At 42.3% G+C, this 17,899-nt stretch overlaps 1 protein-coding gene across 2 annotated transcripts in view; it reads left to right on the top strand.

Moving 5' to 3' along the window:
- The window catches only part of NSD1 (nuclear receptor binding SET domain protein 1), a 103,585-nt gene that overhangs the window by 12,734 nt on the left and 72,952 nt on the right, over positions 1–17,899 (top strand). For both annotated transcript variants that reach the window (XM_008578191.1, XM_008578192.1), the window contains exon 3: positions 394–2,965. In XM_008578191.1, coding sequence (XP_008576413.1) covers positions 394–2,965 — 2,572 coding nt within the window. The remainder of the gene's footprint in view (positions 1–393; positions 2,966–17,899) is intronic.

Raw genomic sequence — 17,899 nt, forward strand, 5'->3', positions numbered from 1 at the left:
CGCGGGGTGAGCGCGGTGCAGGCACAACACCGAGGGTTGCGATCCCGTTACCGGTCAGTAAAAAAGACAAAAAAAAGGGAGCAAAAAAAAAAAAAAACAAAGTTATGATTCACTCCTTTGTGCATATAAATGTAGGGAGGGTGGAGTGTTTGTAAGATTAGTCTGTGCTCTAATGATAGATCTTATTGGTGGCAGTAGTGTTGGGGAATTCCCATTGGGTGATCTCTGGGTGAGCTCAGGTGATAACTTACCTGGCCATTTCCATAAAAGTGCCTTGAGAAGTGCAGCAAGGTTCAGAAAAGCTTCTGAATTGAGAGGTGTTTATTGATCATCTCCCTGTTTCCCCTCCCATTTCTCTGATAAATGATACTCTTTTTCTCATTTAAATTTAAGGTTCCTCAGAAAATTTTGAGTAAATGGGAAGCCAGTGTTGGTCTTGCTGAACAGTATGATGTCCCCAAAGGGTCAAAGAATCGAAAATGTGTCACCAGTTCAATGAAGTTGGATAGTGAGGAGGATATGCCATTTGAGGACTGTACAAATGATCCTGAATCAGAACATGACTTATTGCTTAATGGCTGCTTGAAATCTCTGGCTTTTGATTCTGAACATTCTGCAGATGAGAAAGAAAAGCCTTGTGCTAAGTCTCGAGCCAGAAAGAGTTCTGATAATCCAAAAAGGACTAGTGTGAAAAAGGGCCACATGCAATTTGAAGCACATAAGGAGGAACGGAGGGGAAAGATTCCAGAGAACCTTGACCTAAACTTTATCTCTGGGGATGTATCTGATAAGCAAGCCTCTAATGAACTTTCCAGGATAGCAAACAGCCTCACAGGGTCCAGCACTACCCCAGGAAGTTTCCTGTTTTCTTCTTGTGGAAACAATACTGCAAAGAAAGAATTTGACACTTCAAATTGTGACTCTTTATTGGGCTTTCCTGAGGGTGCCTTGATTTCTAAACGTTCTGGGGAGAAGAAGAAACCCCAACGAGGTCTGGTGTGCAGTTCAAAAGTGCAGCTCTGCTATATTGGAGCAGGGAAAGAGGAAAAGCGAAGTGATTCCATCAGTATCTGTACCACTTCTGATGATGGAAGCAGTGATCTGGATCCTATAGAACACAGCTCAGAGTCTGACAACAGTGTCCTTGAAATTGCAGATACTTTTGATAGAACGGAGAACATGCTTTCCATGCAGAAAAATGAAAAGATAAAGTATTCTAGGTATCCTGCCATAAACAATAGGGTAAAAGCAAAACAGAAGTCCCTTACTACTAATTCATATACAGACCACTTAATGGATTGTACTCAGACAGCAGAGCCTGAAACTGAGATGTCTCAGGTTAATTTCTCTGATCTTAAGGTGTCCACTCTTGTCCACAAACCCCACTCAGATTATAGAAATGATGGTCTCTCTCCAAAATTCAGCATACCACCAAGCATTTCCAGTGAGAACTCACTAATAAAGGGTGGGGCTACAAATCAATCCTTATTACATTCAAAAAGCAAACAGCCCAAGTTCCGAAGTATAAAGTGCAAACATAAAGAAAATCCAGTTGTGGTAGAACCCTCAGTTACAAATGAGGACTGCAGTTTGAAATGCTGTTCGTCTGATATCAAAAGCTCTCCTTTGGCCAGCATTTCTAAAAGCGGGAAAGTGGATGGGTTAAAACTACTGAACAACATGCATGAGAAAACCAGGGATTCTAGTGACATAGAAACAGCAGTGGTGAAACACGTTCTGTCAGAGTTGAAGGAACTCTCTTACAGATCCTTAAGTGAGGATGTCAGTGACTCTGGAACATCAAAGCCATCAAAACCATTACTTTTTTCTTCTGCTTCCAATCAGAATCATATACCTATAGAACCAGACTACAAATTTAGCACGTTGCTAATGATGTTGAAAGATATGCACGATAATAAGACCAAGGAACAACGGTTGATGACTGCTCAGAACCTGGTCTCTTATCGGAGTCCTGGTCGTGGGGACTGTTCTACCAGTAATCCAGTAAGGCCTTCCAAGGTTTCGGTTTCAGGAGGCTCCACCCACAATTCAGAAAAAAATGGAGATGGAACTCAGGACTCAGCCCATCCTACCCCTAGAGGAGGTGACTCTTCACTGTCTGGGGAGTTGTCTGCCTCCCTACCTGGCTTAGTGTCTGATAGAAGAGATCTCCCTGCTTCTGGCAAAAGTCAGTCAAACTGTGTTACAAGGCGGAACTGTGGGCGATCAAAGCCATCATCCAAATTGCGAGATGCATTTTCAGCCCAGATGGGAAAAAACACAGTGAACCGTAAAGGCTTGAAGACAGAGCGCAAAAGAAAACTGAACCGGCTTCCAGCTGTGACCCTTGATCCTGCACTGCAGGGAGACAGAGAGAGTGGAGGTTCAGTGAGTGGTTCATTGAGAGGGGGGGCAGAAGATCCTGGTAAAGAAGAAGCCCTTCAATTAGTGGGCCAGTTAACAAGTGAAGATGGTACCCATTTTTTTGATATTCATTTTGATAACAAGGTTAAACAGACCAACCCTGATAAAATTCCTGAAAAAGGCCTCTCTATTGAAAACAGAAAAGGTCCAGAGCTGGACTCTGCAGTAAATGGTGAGAATGAACTGAATGGTGTAAATCAAGCAGTGCCTAAAAAGCGGTGGCAGCGTTTAAACCAAAGGCGCACTAAACCTCGTAAACGCACTAACAGATTTAGAGAGAAAGAAAATTCTGAGGGTGCCTTTGGGGTCTTGCTTCCTGGTGACCCTGTAAAGAAGGGGCGGGATGAGTTCCCAGAGCATAGAACTCCACCTTCAACAAACAAACTAGAGGATGCACTGACAGATCCGAATCATGCCGGCCCTTTAGATTCAGTTGGGCCAAGGGTGAATGTTTGTGATAAATCCAGTGCCAGCATTGAGGACGTGGAAAGGGAGCCAGGAATTCCCAGTTTGACTCCCCAGGCTGAGCTCCCTGAACCAGGTAAGAAGTTCTGACAGTGATGGAAAGGGATTGGAGAAAGTGCTGATAGTGCTTCTGCAGTTGGTCTGCTTTAATGTAAAGGAGAAGTATAAACTGGGAGGGGAGGATTATCACTTGGATGAAGAAAGGGCTTTATGTAGAAGGGTCTGAATTTTGAAGATGAGATTTCCATTTATTTTTAGAAATTGTTTTACCAGAAGCTCTTTTTTCGCCCCTTCCTTTTATTGTCTTAGTAACATTTTTTGCTCCTGTTCCCCATTTCCTACCTTTTTAGATCTATAAACTTTTGGGGCTCAATCTGTTATTGTAGGTAATTGAGAGGCTCTGAGCCTAATATTTATTTATTTATAAATTTTTATTTAATCAAAATTGATTATACATATTTTGGGGGTTCCACATTGAGATATGTTAATCAAATTAATATTACTAGAATATGTATTGTAACAAATCATAATTATTCTTTATGCCCCTTGTCTAATCTCTCCCCACCCCCCCTCCTCCCTCTAATTACCCTAGATTTCTTCTCTCCTTCTGAAAGAATAACGGTTACTCTCTTGATTTGTTGCCTAGATAAAATGTCCAGTGCTGAGAGGTGTTATCAGGTCCCCCAGTATTATTGTAGAGCAGATGCTTCTTCTGTCACTCTGAAATGGGCTTTGTGGGGAGAGACATCCTCTTCTTTTTCTCTGCTGGTGGCTCTCCTTGTGTCAGTGAACTCCAGTGGCTGGCAGACCATCTGCGTGGTGGTTGTGGCATCTGGCTGCTTTTGCTGCAGCCACGGTTATTGTGGTGGCTGTGGTGGGCTATCCACATGGAGGTGATGTTTTTGGCATGCTCCTCTGTGCTGGTGGTATGGCTGGATGTGGGGAGAGTCTGGTCCCCGGCTTCAAGCCTTATGTCTCCAGGCAGACCCTGAGGTGCTGGCTTGGTGTGCCTTGTTGGGGGGTGGTTGTCTGGGCTCCTTCTCCATGCCTTGGGTCCCTGGGCGGGCCCTGAGGCACTGGCACAGTATGCCTGGTTGTGGGGGGCGGTCCGGTTCACTTCTCCATGCCTTAGGTACCCGGGCCGGCCCCAAGATGCTGGTGGTATGCCTGGATGTGGAAGTGCAGTCCAGTCCCTGTCTCCATGCCTCGGGTCCCTGGGTGAGCCCCAAGGCGCTGGCGCAGTGTGCCTGGTTGTGGGAGGGAGATCCGGTCCCCTTCTCCATGCCTTGGGTCCCTGGGCAGGCCACGAGGTGCTGGAGCGGTGTGCCTGGTTGAGGAGATGGCGGTCTGGTCCCTGGCTCCCTGCCTTGGATCCCCAGGTGGGCCCAGAGGCACAGGCGCGGTGTGCCTGGTTGTTGGGAGGAGTGGCCGTTCCCTGGGTGGGCCCCCAGGTACTGGCATGGTATACGTGGTTGTGGGAGGGGGGCATGGTCCCCTTCTCCATGCATCTGGTCCCTGGGCAAGCCCCAAGGCGCTGGCGCGGTGTGCCTGGTTGTGGGAGGGGGGCCCAGTCCCCTTCTGCGTACCTCTGGTACCCAGGCGGGCCCCAAGGCACTGGTGCGGTGTGCCTGGTTGTGGGAGGGGGTCCAGTCCACTTCTCTATGACTTGGGTGCCTTGCAGGTCCCTAGGCACTGACGTGGTATGTCTGGTTGTGGGAGGGGGGTCCGGTCCCCTTTTCCATGCCTCAGGTCCCCGGGCAGGCCCCGAGGCACTGGCGCAGTGTGCCTGGTTGTGGGAGGGGGCCCAGTCCCCTTCTGCATTTGTCCATTCCCCAGGTGGGTCCCAAGGCACTGCCTTGGTGTGCCTGGTTGAGGGAAGGAGGTCTGGTATACTTCTCCATGACCTGGGTCCTGTGCAGGCCCCAAGGCACTGGTGCAGTATGTCTGGTTGTGGGAGGGAGGTCTGGTCCCCTTTTCCATGCCTTAGGTCCCCAGGCAGGGCCCAATGCACTGACACAGTGTGCCTGGTTGTGGGTGGGGGGTCTGGTCCCCTTCTCCATGCTTCAGGTCCCTGGGTGGGCCCCATATGCTGGTGCAGAATGCTTGGTTGTGGGAGGGGGTCTGGTCCCCGACTCTGTGCCTCAGGTCACCAATCAGGCCCCTGAGATGCTGGCGCAGTATGCCTGGTTGTGGGTGGGGGGTCCAGTCCACTTCTCCATGCCTCAGGTCCCTAGGCTGGTCCCAAGGCACTGGTGGTATGCCTGGATGGGAGAGTACAGTCCAGTCCCCAGCTCCCTGGCTCCACGCCTCATGTTCTGGGCATGCCCCAAGTTGCTGGAGGTGTGAGTGGTTGTGGGCAGCGGTCCAGTCCCCGGATCCATGCCTCATGTCCCCTGGTGGGCCCCAAGGCACTGGTGGTGTGCCTGGGCCAGAACTAATTTATTGTCCTTTGCTTACTTCTAATATGGGGGAACTTCCTGTGGGAACCAGTACTGGAGCTGTGTGGTTGAGCTAAAGTGCTGCTTTGCTGCTGTTTCCCTAGGGAAGGCGTTTTGTGAAGGTCAGGGTTTAATGGTTAACCTTATATGTACTTCTGGCTCTCTAGGGACCCAGTGCACCTGGGTGGTATAGAAACTCTAATCTGGGTCTGAGTTTTTTCATCAAACTGCACCCCATGCAATTCTGCATTCCTGACCAGTCTCTTCTGAGTAGTCCTGTGCTTATTGGTGGGCAGATCGGCTGTCCTTGCTGTGTCCCAGTGTTCTCCCGGGGGGCCTGTCTCCCCCACCACCCGTGCTTCAAACACTTCCTGTGGGATGGACCATGCACCAGTCTCTTGTGATGACTCACTGGCCTCTGAATGGCTCCCCTTTTTCAGCTGTTCCGGCTCCTCGCTCCTGCGTGGGTCCATGGGAACCCTATTAGTGGTCTTGCTGTCCTGGGGGCCACCAAGGCCCTTTTCTCCCCTGCTGCCTCCAGGTAACTCTATCAGAAGGGCACAGCTGCAGTTTCTGCTGGCTCCTGCTCCATGCGCCCAGCAGCTGGAGCCTTAAAGTAGCCATGGCCTGAAATGCTCAGAGCAGTTTTTTCTTTCTCTCCTTGTGGTTTCTCCTGCCTTCATGAACTCCGTAGGTCTCTCCTCCTCTTCCCCGACCTCCAGTAGCCCCAGCTTGGCTGATGTTACATTTTTTTTTTTTTTTTTTTTTTTTTTTTTAAAAAGCTAGGAGCTCTGGATCTCAAACAATATTATGGTGAGGGGTGATGACGATTGGGGCATCTGAAATCAGGCTCCGTACACCAATTCATGGGACAAACTCCACAAGGAATTATCCTGCATCCTGCATAACATTCCATGGTCTATGTGAAAAATATATTTATTTGTTTATTTTTTGTCTTTTGTCTTTTTCAGTGTCCGGCAACGGATCGCAACCCTCAGTGTTGCCCCCGTACCGGACCGGGGACCGGCAACGGGATCACAAGCCTCGGTGTTGCTCCCGCGCCTCGCTCAGCCAGTGAGCGGGAGCCGGTCTGTACGTGGGATCCGAACCCTCGGACGGGAGCGCCGCCGCGCTTCCCAAGCGGCGCACTATCCAGTGCGCCACCGGGCCGGCCCCTGATGTTACATTTTTATAGTTGTAAATTGGTTGATTTGTGGGAGAGAGTGACAGAGGGGACTGTCTATTCCGCCATCTTGACTGGAAGTCTGAGCCTAAGATTTAAATCCAGTTGTTTACAGAAGGCAAATAGACTTTATTGGTTATTAGTGTTTCTTTGATCACAACTTAAGATAGGTTCACACAAAAGGGACATGTATTTTGAAGAAAATGTGTGTTCTATAGTACTTATTTGTAGGTCTTAGGTGCCATAATTCCCTTCTGGAATGAGGTTTGTAAATAACAATAATGCAAGTACTGGAGTAACCTTCTTTAGCAGTGGAAGGAAAACAGCAGAAAACTTTCAAGATATTAACATTACACAATGTAGTTATTGAGGATAAAACTGAGTATCCTTAACCGTAAGATTTCTCAAAGTTGTTTACCATAATAGATTTTTTTCCTAATAGGTTTATTGAAATATTCACATATCATAAAATTAATCTTTTTAAAGTTTACAACTCGGTGGTTTTTAATATATTCAGAGTTGTGCAACAATCAGTGCAATCAACTGTGGAACATTTGAATCACCCCAGAAAGAAACCCTGGACTCTTTATCAGTCTCCCTTCAATTTTCTCCAATCTATAGATTTGCCTATTTTGTACAGACCCTGGCCACTACCATTCTACGAGTACTTCCTGTTTCTATGTTACTATACTTCATATAAGTAGAATTATGTAGTATTTGTCTTTTTGTGATTGGCTTATTTCATTTAGCATAGTGTTCTCAAGGTTCATCCTTGTTGTAGGATATGACCAGATCTCCTTTCTTAAGGTTGAATAATTTCCAGTGTATATATGTACCCACTACCTTTTCTTTATCCATTCATTAGTTGATGGACATTTAGGTTGCTTCCACATCTTGACTGTTGTGAAGAATGCTACAGTGAACATGGGTGTGCAAATATCTTTTCAAGATCTGGTTTTCAATTCTTTTGGATATATACCTATTAGGATTGCTGGATCATATAGTAATTCTACTTTTGATTTTTTCTCTCTCTTTTTTTTTTTTTCCTTTCTGTCTTTTTTTACTGACCGGTAACGGGATCGCAACCCTCGGTGTCGCACCCGCACCGCGCTCAGCCAGTGAGCGGGAACTGGTCTCCACATGGGATCCGAACCCTCGGCAGGAGCGCCACCGCGCTCTCAAGTGGCGCACTTCTCCAGTGCGCCACCGGGCTGGCCCTACTTTTGATTTTTTGAGGAACCTCCTTACTGTTTTCTGTAGTCACTGCACCATTTTACAATCCTACCAACAGACGAGTTGCATAGTGGCTCTAATTTCTCCACATCCTTGCTAGCATTTATTGTTTTCTGTGTTTTTGATAGTGGCCATACTAATGGTGTGAGGTAATATCTCATTGTGGTTCTGATTTGCATTTCCCTGATGATTAGTGATGTTGAGCATCTTTTCATATGTTTATTGGCCATTTGTCTATCTTCTCTGGAGAAACATCTATTCATGTCCTTTACGCATTTTCTAATTTGGTTATTTGTTTTAAATTGAATTTTATGAGTTTTTCATGTATTCTGAATATAAATCACTTAAGTTCAATATATGATTTGCAGATATTTTCTTCCATTTCATAAGTTGCCTTTGCACTCTGATTGTTTCCTTTGCTGCACAGAAGTTTTGAAATTTGATGTAGTCCTGTTCATCTGTTTTTGCTTTTGTTAACTGTACTTTTGGTATTGTAGCCAAGAAATTATTCTTCATTCCAATGTCATGAAGTTTTCCCCCTATGTTTTCTTCTAGGAGTTTTATAATTTCAAGTCTTATGTTTAGGTCTTTTATCTACTTTTTGTTAAATTTTGTACATGGTATAAGATAAGGGTCCATCTTCATCCTTCTGCATGTGGATAAAATAGTTCCCTCTTTTCCATGGGGTATATTGCTAGACTCCCAATGATTGTCTGATACCATGGATAGTACCTAACTCTGTGTAGACAGTTCCTGCTTTAATGATAGTTTGACTTATGATTTTTCTGCTTTACAATGGGTTTATCAGGACATAACCCCATGGTAAGTAGAAGTGAGTCTTGAATTACCATGGTTCAATTTAGGATTTTTCAACTTTATTATGGGTTTATTGGGGTATTAAATACATTTTTTTTTCCTTTTTGTCTTTTCTCGTGTCCGGCAATGGATCGCAACCCTCAGTGTCGCGCCCGTACCGGACGGGGACCGGCAACGGGATCGCAACCCTTGGTGTTGCTCCCGCACCTCGCTCAGCCAGTGAGCGGGAACCGGTCTGTATGTGGGATCCGAACCCTCGGCGGGAGCGCTGCCGCATTCCCAAGCGGCGCACTAGCAGTGCGCCACCGGGCCGGCCCTTAAATACATTTTTGACTTAGGGTATTTTTGACTTATGATGGGTTTATTGGGATGTAACCCCATTGTAAGTTGAGGAGCATCTGTGTATACTATGGTTTATCTTTTTTTCCTTATATAACATTTTTATTCACTATGAATTTAATACGTATTCACTATAAAAACATTAAAAGTAGAAGGAAGAATTAAAATCATACATAATCCTGCAAGTCAAAGAAAATAAAATTTTGTTTCCTGACAGTCATTTTCTATGGAAATATTTTCACATAGTTAAGATCATACTGTGTGGTTTGTGTTTTTTTGTTCTTGTTTTGCCACAAAACAAGTATACATTTAAAAAGACTAAGATCAAAGAATATATATTCTCTGACCACCATTACATTAGGAAATTTAGAAAATTCACAAATGTGTGGACACTAAACAACACTTTCTTAAATAAACAATAGTAAAAAGAATCAGGGAGATTAGAGAGTACTTTGATATAAAAATCAAAGCACAGCATATCAATTTATAGGATGCAGAGTTTATGCAGTGCTTAGAGGAAAATTTATACTTGTAAACATATTAAAAAATAAGAAAAATCTCAAATCAGAAATGTAAACTTCCACCTTAAGAAAATAGAAATAGAAGAGCAAACTAATCCAAAAGCAAATATAAGTAGGAAATAACAAAGATTACAACAGAAATATATGGAATAGGGAATTTAAAAACAATAGAGAAAATCAACAAAACCAAAGGATAATTATTTTAAAAGATCAACGAAATTTGCAAACCTTTATCTGGACTGACTAAAAAAAAGAGAGAAGACCAAAAGTACTAAAATCAGAAATAAAGTAGGGCATTATTACATTGTCATTATTTTTTTTGTGGTGGTAAGATTTAGTTTCTTTCTCTTTCTTGTTTGCATTTTTGTTCTACTAGTGGGTTTTGTTCTTTCTTTTGTATTCGTGGTAGTGATAATTGCTTTTTGGATTCCAGATGTAGGACTTCCTTGAGGATTTCTTGTGTGACTGGTTGTGTGGTGGTAAACTCCCACAGTTTTTGTCTGTCTGGAAAATACACTATTTCTTCTTCATGTCTGAAGGATAGCCTTGCTGGGTATGCTATTCTTGGCTAGCAGTTTTTTTCTTTTAGTATTTTTAACATATTATCCCATTTTCTTCTGGCCTGTGGAATATCTGTGAGAAGTCTGCTGTTAATCTCATAGGGGCTCCCTTATATGTGACTTGGTGCTTTTCTCTTGCTTCTTTTAAGATTCTCTCTTTGTCTTTGAGCTTTGCCAGTTTGACTATAATGTATCTTGGAGAGAATCTTTTTGGGTTGAATCTGGGAATTTTTGAGCCTCCTGGCTCTGAAGGTCTGTGTCTCTGCCTACACTTGGGATGTTTTCCCTTATTTCATTGCATAGATTCTCCATGCCTTTTCCTTTCTTCACCCGTAATTTGAATGTTTGTGTGCATAAAGTTGTTTGCTAGCTCTTAGATTTCACTTTTTAAGATTCTTTTTTACTTTTTCTATGTCTGCCAAAAAGACTATCTTTAAGATCAGAAATTCTTTTTTCTGGGCCGGCCTGTGGCTCACTCGGGAGAGTGCGGTGCTGATAACACCAAGGCCCCGGGTTCGGATCCCATATAGGGATGGCCGGTTCGCTCACTGGCTGAGCGTGGTGCTGACAACACCAAGTCAAGGGTTAAGATCCCCTTACCGGTCATCTTTTAAAAAGAAAAAAAAAGAAATTCTTTCTTCTGCTTGTTCTAGCCTGCTGCTTAAGCTCTTGTTTGTGTTTTTTATTTCACTGAGTGAATCTTTCAGTTCCATGAGTTCTGCTACATTCTTTTTTAAGATTTTAATCTCTTTGTATATTTCCTTCTTTGTATCCTGGATTTTTTTCTCATTTCATTATGTTGTCTGAATATTCTTGTGTCTCACTGAGTTTCCTTAAGATTGTTGCTCATAATTCCTTTTTAGTCATTTCAAAGGTTTCTTGCTGTATAGGGTCTGGTATTTGAGAATTACTGTATTTTTTGATGGTGTCATATTTTCTTGGATTTTCATCTTTCTAGTATCTCTATGTTGATGTCTGGTCATCTGGTAGAATGGTAGCTTCTTCTATTACTCTGGAGTGGGCTTTGAAGAGAGAAACGTCCTCTTCTTTTTCCAGTTTCTGCTGGTGACTCTCCTTGTGTCAGTCCAGTCAAGAGTCTGGTGGGTCACGTGCATGGTGATGGTGGCTACTTCTGTGGTGTTGAGTAGCTTTTGTGGCAGCCACAGCTGTGGCAGAAGCTGTTGTGAGCCACCAGTGCAGAAGTGATGTTTTTGGCATGCCCCTTGCCTACTTTCTGGCAAGGGATGCTGCCCTCTGCTCTTGCCTAGGACCCTGGGCGTGCTCTGCTTCTTGCCTGCTTCCAAGCGGGGGATGCTGCCCTCAGCTCCTGCCTAGGACCCCAGGTGTGCTCTGCTTCTTGCCTGCCTCCAGGCGGAGGAGGCTGCCTTTGGCTCCTGCCTGGGACTCCAGGTGTGTTCTGCTTCTTGCCTGCTTCTGGGTGGAAGGGGCTGCCCTTGGCCTGTTTTTCATATACATATGCACTGATGATAATGTACAGTTTTTTTTTTTTTTTAAGATGACCGGTAAGGGGATCTTAACCCTTGACTTGGTGTTGTCAGCACCACGCTCAGCCAGTGAGCGAACCGGCCATCGCTATATGGGATCCGAACCCGGGGCCTTGGTGTTATCAGCACCGCACTCTCCCAAGTGAGCCACGGGCCGGCCCGATAATGTACAGTTTTAAAATTAGGCATAGTAAGAGATGAACTATAACTAATACAAGACATACATTGTTTTATTGTGCTTTGCTTTATTGCATTTTGTAATACTGCATTGTTTCCAAATTGAAGGTTTGTGGCATGCCTGTGTTGAGCAAGTTTTTGGCACCCTTTTTCCAACAGCATGTACTCCCTTCATGTCTCTGTGTCATTGTTGGTAATTCTTGCAATATTTCAAACTTTTTCATTATTATATCTGTTGTGGTGATCTATGATCAGTGGTCTTTGATGTTATATTGTAATTCTTTTGATGGTCCCATGAACTGTGCCCATATAAGACATGAACTTAATCATAAATTTTGTGTGTGTTCTGACTTCTCCACCAACTGGTCATTCCCCCATCTTTCTCCTTTCCTCAGGCCTACCTAATCTGATACAAATTAGGCCAGTTAATAACTCTGTAATAGTTATTGATAAATTTTCATGTTTTCGAACCATGCTTGCATTCCAGAATTAAATGCCACTTGGTCATCAGGTATATTCTTTTTAATGTGCTATTGAACTTGGTTTGCTAGTTTTCTGTTGAGGATTTCTGCATTAATATTCATAAGGGATATTGGTGTGTAGTCTTGTATCTTTGTCTGGCTTTGGCATTCTTAATGCTGGCCTCATTAGATGAGTTTGGAAGTATTCTTCCTTTGGGTGTGCTGTTTTTTGTTTTTTGGGTTTTTTTGGCAGCTGGCTGGTGTAAGGGTCCAAACCCTTGATTTTGATGTTATAACACCTCACTCTAACCAGCTGAGCTAACCAGACGGCCCATTATCTTCAGTTTTTTGGAAGAGTTTGAGAAGGATGAAATGCTTGGTAGAATTCTCTCGTGAAGCCATGTGGTCCTGGGGTTTTCTTTGTTCTAAGGTTTTTGATTACTTATTCAATCTCCTTACTAGTTATAAGTCTGTTTATATTTACTATTTCTTTATGATTCAGTCTTGGTAGGTTGCATATTTCTAGGAATTCATCCATTTCTTCTAGGTTATTCAATTTGTTCATGTATAATTGTTTGTAGTAGTCTCTTATAATCCTTTATATTTCTGTGACAATAGTTGTCATGTCTCTTTCCTAATTTTAGTTATTTGAGTCTTCTCTCTTTTTTCTTGTTAATGTAGGTAAGTAATGTAGGTAAGGGCTTTTCTTTTTTGTTTTATTTAAAAAAAAAACCCGTGCTGGTTCTTTAGCTCAGCTAGTTAGAGCACAGTGTTATAGATACCAAGCTCAAGAATTCCGATTCCCTTACTGGCCAGCCACCAAAAATTTTGGTTTTGTTGATTTTTTTTTTCCTGTAAAGATGACCAGTAAGGGGATCTTAACCCTTGACTTGGTGTTGTCAGCATCACGCTCTCCCAAGTGAACTAACTGGCCATCCCTATATAGGGATCCGAACCCGTGACCTTGGTGTTATCAGCACCACACTCCCCAGTGAGCCATGGGCTGGCCCGGTTTCGTTGATTTTTAAAATTGTTTTTCTATTCTCTATTTTGTTTATATATGCTCTAGTCTTTATTGCTTCCTTCCTTTTGTTAGTTATGTGTTTAGTTTGTTCTTATTTTTCTATTTCTTTCAGGTATAAAATTAGGTTGTTGAGTTGAGATCTTTCTTTCCTAAAGTAAGGAGTTTTACCACTATAAGCTTCTGTGTTAGTACTGCTTTTGCTACATCATGTAAGTTTTGGTATGTTGTGTTTTCATTTGTCTCAAGATATTTTCTAATTTCCCTTGTGATTTCTTCTTTGGTCCATTGGTTGCTAAAGAGTTTTGTTTAATTTCCATATATTTGTGAATTTTCCAGTGTTTGTATTGCTGTTGATTTCTACTTCTAGTTCATTTTGGTTGGAAAATTCACTTCGTATGAGTTCAGTCTTAAATTTAAGACTTGTTTGTAACCTAAAATGTGCCCTCGAGAAGAATGGGTATTCCGCTGCTATTGGTTGGGTTGTTTTGTGTATGTCTGTTAGGTCCAGTTGGTCTGTAATGTTAAGTCCTGTGTTTCCTTATTGATCTTCTATGTGGTTGTTTATTGTAAAGTAGAGTATTGAAATTTCTTTGTTACTGTATGTTTCTTCCTTTAAATCTGTCGGTGTCTGCTTCATATATATGGTGCTCTGATGTAATAATTGGTATAGCTTCCTGGTGAATTGATTCTTTTATCATTATATCATGTCCTTCTTTGTTTCTTGTGATAGATTTTGATTTTAAAGTGTATTTTTGGGGGCCGGCCCGTGGCTCACTTGGGAGAGTGTGGTGCTGATAACACCAAGGCCATGGGTTCAGATCCCTATATAGGGATGGCTGGTTAGCTCACTTGGGAGAGTGTGGTGGTGACAATACCAAGTCAAGAGTTAAGATCCCCTTACCAGTCATCTTTTTAAAAAAAAAAAAAAAATGTATTTTGTGTGATGTAAGTATGGCCACTTCTGCTGTCTTTTTTTTTTTTAAACCATTTGTGTGGAGTATCTTTACATTCTTTCACTTTCATCATATGTGTGTCCTTAAATCTAAAGTGAGTAATTTGTAGCTATCACATAATTACCTCATGTTTTTATTCATTCAGCCAATTTATCTTTTGATTGGGGAGTTTAATCCATTTACATTTAAAGTCATTTCTTTTTATTGTTGTTGGCTGGCTGGTATGGGGATCAAACCCTGGACCTTGGTATTATCATCACCATGCCTCTAACCAACTGAACTAACTAGCCAGCCCAATTTAAAGTAATTTCTGGTAGGAAAGAACTTGCTATTGCCATTTTGGTAATTGTTTTTTGTTTGCCTTATAGCTATTTTGTCCCTCTTTTTCTATCTTGATGCCTTCCTTTGTGTTTTTTTGATTTTTTTGTATTGACATGCTTTGTTTCCTTTCTTATTTTATTGTGTGTATCTTCTATAGGCTTTTCTATGTGGTTACCATGGGGCTTATATAAAACATCTTATGGTTAGAGCAGTGTTTTTAAAGTTGTTAACAACTTAACTTCAAGTGTAATAGTAAACTCTGTTCTTTCACATCTCCCATCCCCACTCTCTTATTGCTGTCCTTTATATAGGATATATCCATTAGCATGGTTTTATAATTAGAGTTTTTTTGGGTTTTTTTTTTTTTTTGGTCTTTTGTCTTTTTCCGTGTCCGGCAACAGATCGCAACCCTCAGTGTTGCCCCCGTACCGGACTGGGGACTGGCAACGGGATCGCAACCCTCGGTGTTGCTCCTGCGCCTCGCTCAGCCAGTGAGCGGGAACCGGTCTGTATGTGGGATCCGAACCCTCGGGCGGGAGCGCGGCCACGCTTCCCAAGCGGCACACTATCCAGTGCGCCACCGGGCCGGCCCCGAGTTTTTTTGGTTTTTAAAAATACTTTTGTCTTTTAAATTCTGTACCAGAGTTAGGAGGGCTTTATGTATCATCATTACAGTATTACAGTGCAGTTGACCCTTGAACAACACAGGTTTGAACTGCATGGTTTCACTTACACATGGAGATTTTTCAGTAAATACTGGAAGATTTTTGATTAGTTATGTCATGAATGCATGAAATACCTAACCAAACAGTTAAGTAGCCTACCTACCTTTAGGCTGTTAGTAGGCAGTTAGTAGTTAAGTCTTTAACTTCTTTAACAAAGGCTGAGAAAGTTCATCACCACTAGTGCCTTAAAATACTAGTTGGAGTCTTATAAGTTGATACAAAAGGACACTAGACAGCAACAAGCAGGCATACAAAAATTAAAAACTTCCGTTAAAGGTAAATATAGAATACAGTTGACACTTTAACAACATCAAGGTTAGGGGTGCCAACCCTACTTAATTGTCATGGGAGTAAAAAGTTATATGTGACTTTTTGACTGCACAACTGTATTCTGTGTTTGTATATATATTTACCTTTACCAGCGAGCTTTTACTTTTTGTATGTATTTTTTTTTTTGTCTTTTGTCTTTTTCCGTGTCCGGCAACGGATCGCAACCCTCAGTGTTGCCCCCGTACCAGACCGAAGACCGGCAATGGGATCGCAACCCTCGGTGTTGCTCCCGCGTCTCGCTCAGCCAGTGAGCGGGAACCGGTCTGTATGCGGGATCCGAACCCTCGGGCGGGAGCGCCGCCACGCTTCCCAAGCAGCGCACTATCCAGTGCGCCACCGGGCCGGCCCAATTTGTATGTGTTCTTGTTGCTGCCTAGTGTCCTTTTGTTTCAACCTGTAGGACTTTGTTTCGTATTTTAAGGTAGATCTAGTGGTGATGAACTCTCTTAGCTTTTGTTTATCTTTTAAAAGTATTTCTCCTTCAGTTTTGAAAGACAGTTCAATTGAATTTAGTATTCTCAGTTGGCAGCTATTTTCTTTTCAATAAATAAATTTCTTTCAATATATTGTCCCACTCCCATCTGGCCTATAAGGTTTTTCTCAGAAATCTACTGGTAATTTATTGCAAACTCCCTTTTATGTGATAATTTTCTTTTCTTCCTGCTTTCAAGATTTTATTTTATTTTTACTTTGACTGCTTTTGAGACTCTTTTTCTTTGACTTTTGAAAGCTTAATTATAATGTGTCCCCAACGTGGGCCTCTTTGGGTTCATTCTTGTTTGAGTCTTTTGAGTTCTTTAATTTGGATGTCCTTTTCTTGCTTGTATTTGGGAAGTTTGGTGTCATTATTTAAGTAAGCAATCTGTCCATTTCTCTCTCTCTTCTCCTTTTGTAACATCCACAGTGTGTATATTGGTCTGCTTCATGGTGTCCCGTAAATCTTTTTTTCACTCTTCTTTATCGTTTTTTTGCTCCTTTTATTCCATAATATAAAATTACCTGTCTTTGAGTTTGCTGATTCACTCTTCTGCTTGGTCAAGTCTACTGTTGAACTCCTATAGTGAATTTTTCAATTCATATTCTTCAGCTCCATAATTTGTTTTGTTCTTTGTTATAGTTTCTCTTTGTTGATATTCTAATTTTGTTCATGTATTGCTTTCCTGATTTTGTATAGTTGTCTATTGGTGTTGTAGATCATTGAGCTTCATTAAGACAATTATTTTTAATTTTTTCCTAGGTGGTTTATAGATGTCTATTATCTTGGGGTTAGTTTGTACAGACTTATTTTGATCCTTTATTGGGCCATGATTCCCTCTTTCTTCAGGTTCTTTTTGTGTGTTTTGTTATTGTTGTGTTTTATGTATTTGAAAACAACAGCTACTTACTTATCCCAGTATTTACAGACTGGCTTCATACATGGGAATACCTTTATGAATCATCCCAGTTAAAGATTCTGGGGCCCTCTGAAGCCTTTTGGGGGGATGCAGTTTCTCTGGGCTTGTACGTGTTGTTTCCCAATTAGATTTACTAGTTTCTTTTTCAGGAAGTCCTAATATTGGGCTCCCTTTGTTGTCTGTCTCTGATACTGCAGATTCTCTAATGCTAAGGAACAAGCTGCCCTGCTCTCCTTTGTTCTCAGTGGCCCCCAGGCATCTAAAGCATACTATCTCCCAGTCAGTTTCCAAAATCAGGCTAGACAGATACTGTTCCTGGGACAGTTCTCCATTCTTCTTCCATGGTGAGGCCTCTTGCACTGCAGGCAGTCTAGTTCTGGGAGAAGTCCCACTCTACCTTGTTATCAGCAGCTCCAGGCACCTAAACTATGGCAGTTCTGTTTGAACTCTAAGTTAGGTGAGACAGAAAGTAGTCCCTGGGGCAGCCCTCTGAATAGTCATAATAATAGCCCCAACCCCACTCCTCCCACTTCCCAAGGAAAAGCTGCCATTGGAGCTAAGCTGTGCTGTTTTGGGGAAGGGGTGATCACGATAAAGTGAGATGGCTTTTCTTATCCTATTCAATGTGGTTGTCTCATCATTGTGCTCATCTTGGGTACTGCAGCTTCTTAACTGGTTCTGGAGTTCTCATAAAGGTGTTTTGGTTCTTATATTGTTGTTAATTCAGAGTCTCTGTGGGGGAATGAAGGCTGGAACTTCCTGTTTTGCCATCTTGTGGATGTTCCTCTTTCTTCATGTGTTTAATGCCAAGCCATATTCCATTGTATGAATGAACCATATTTTGTTTATCTATTCATCACTTGATGTATGTTTGGGTTGTTTCTTTCCACTTTTTGGCATTTATGAATAATACTGTTTAAAACAGTATAATACTGTTTTTTTGCATGGATCTATGTTTTCATTTTTCTTAAGTGTATATACCTATGAGTGGAATTTCTGGGTCATTTGGTAATTGTATGTTTAATCCTTT

Source organism: Galeopterus variegatus, unplaced genomic scaffold, assembly GCF_000696425.1.
Source record: "Galeopterus variegatus unplaced genomic scaffold, G_variegatus-3.0.2 Scaffold1642, whole genome shotgun sequence".
Taxonomy (NCBI): Eukaryota; Metazoa; Chordata; class Mammalia; order Dermoptera; family Cynocephalidae; genus Galeopterus; species Galeopterus variegatus.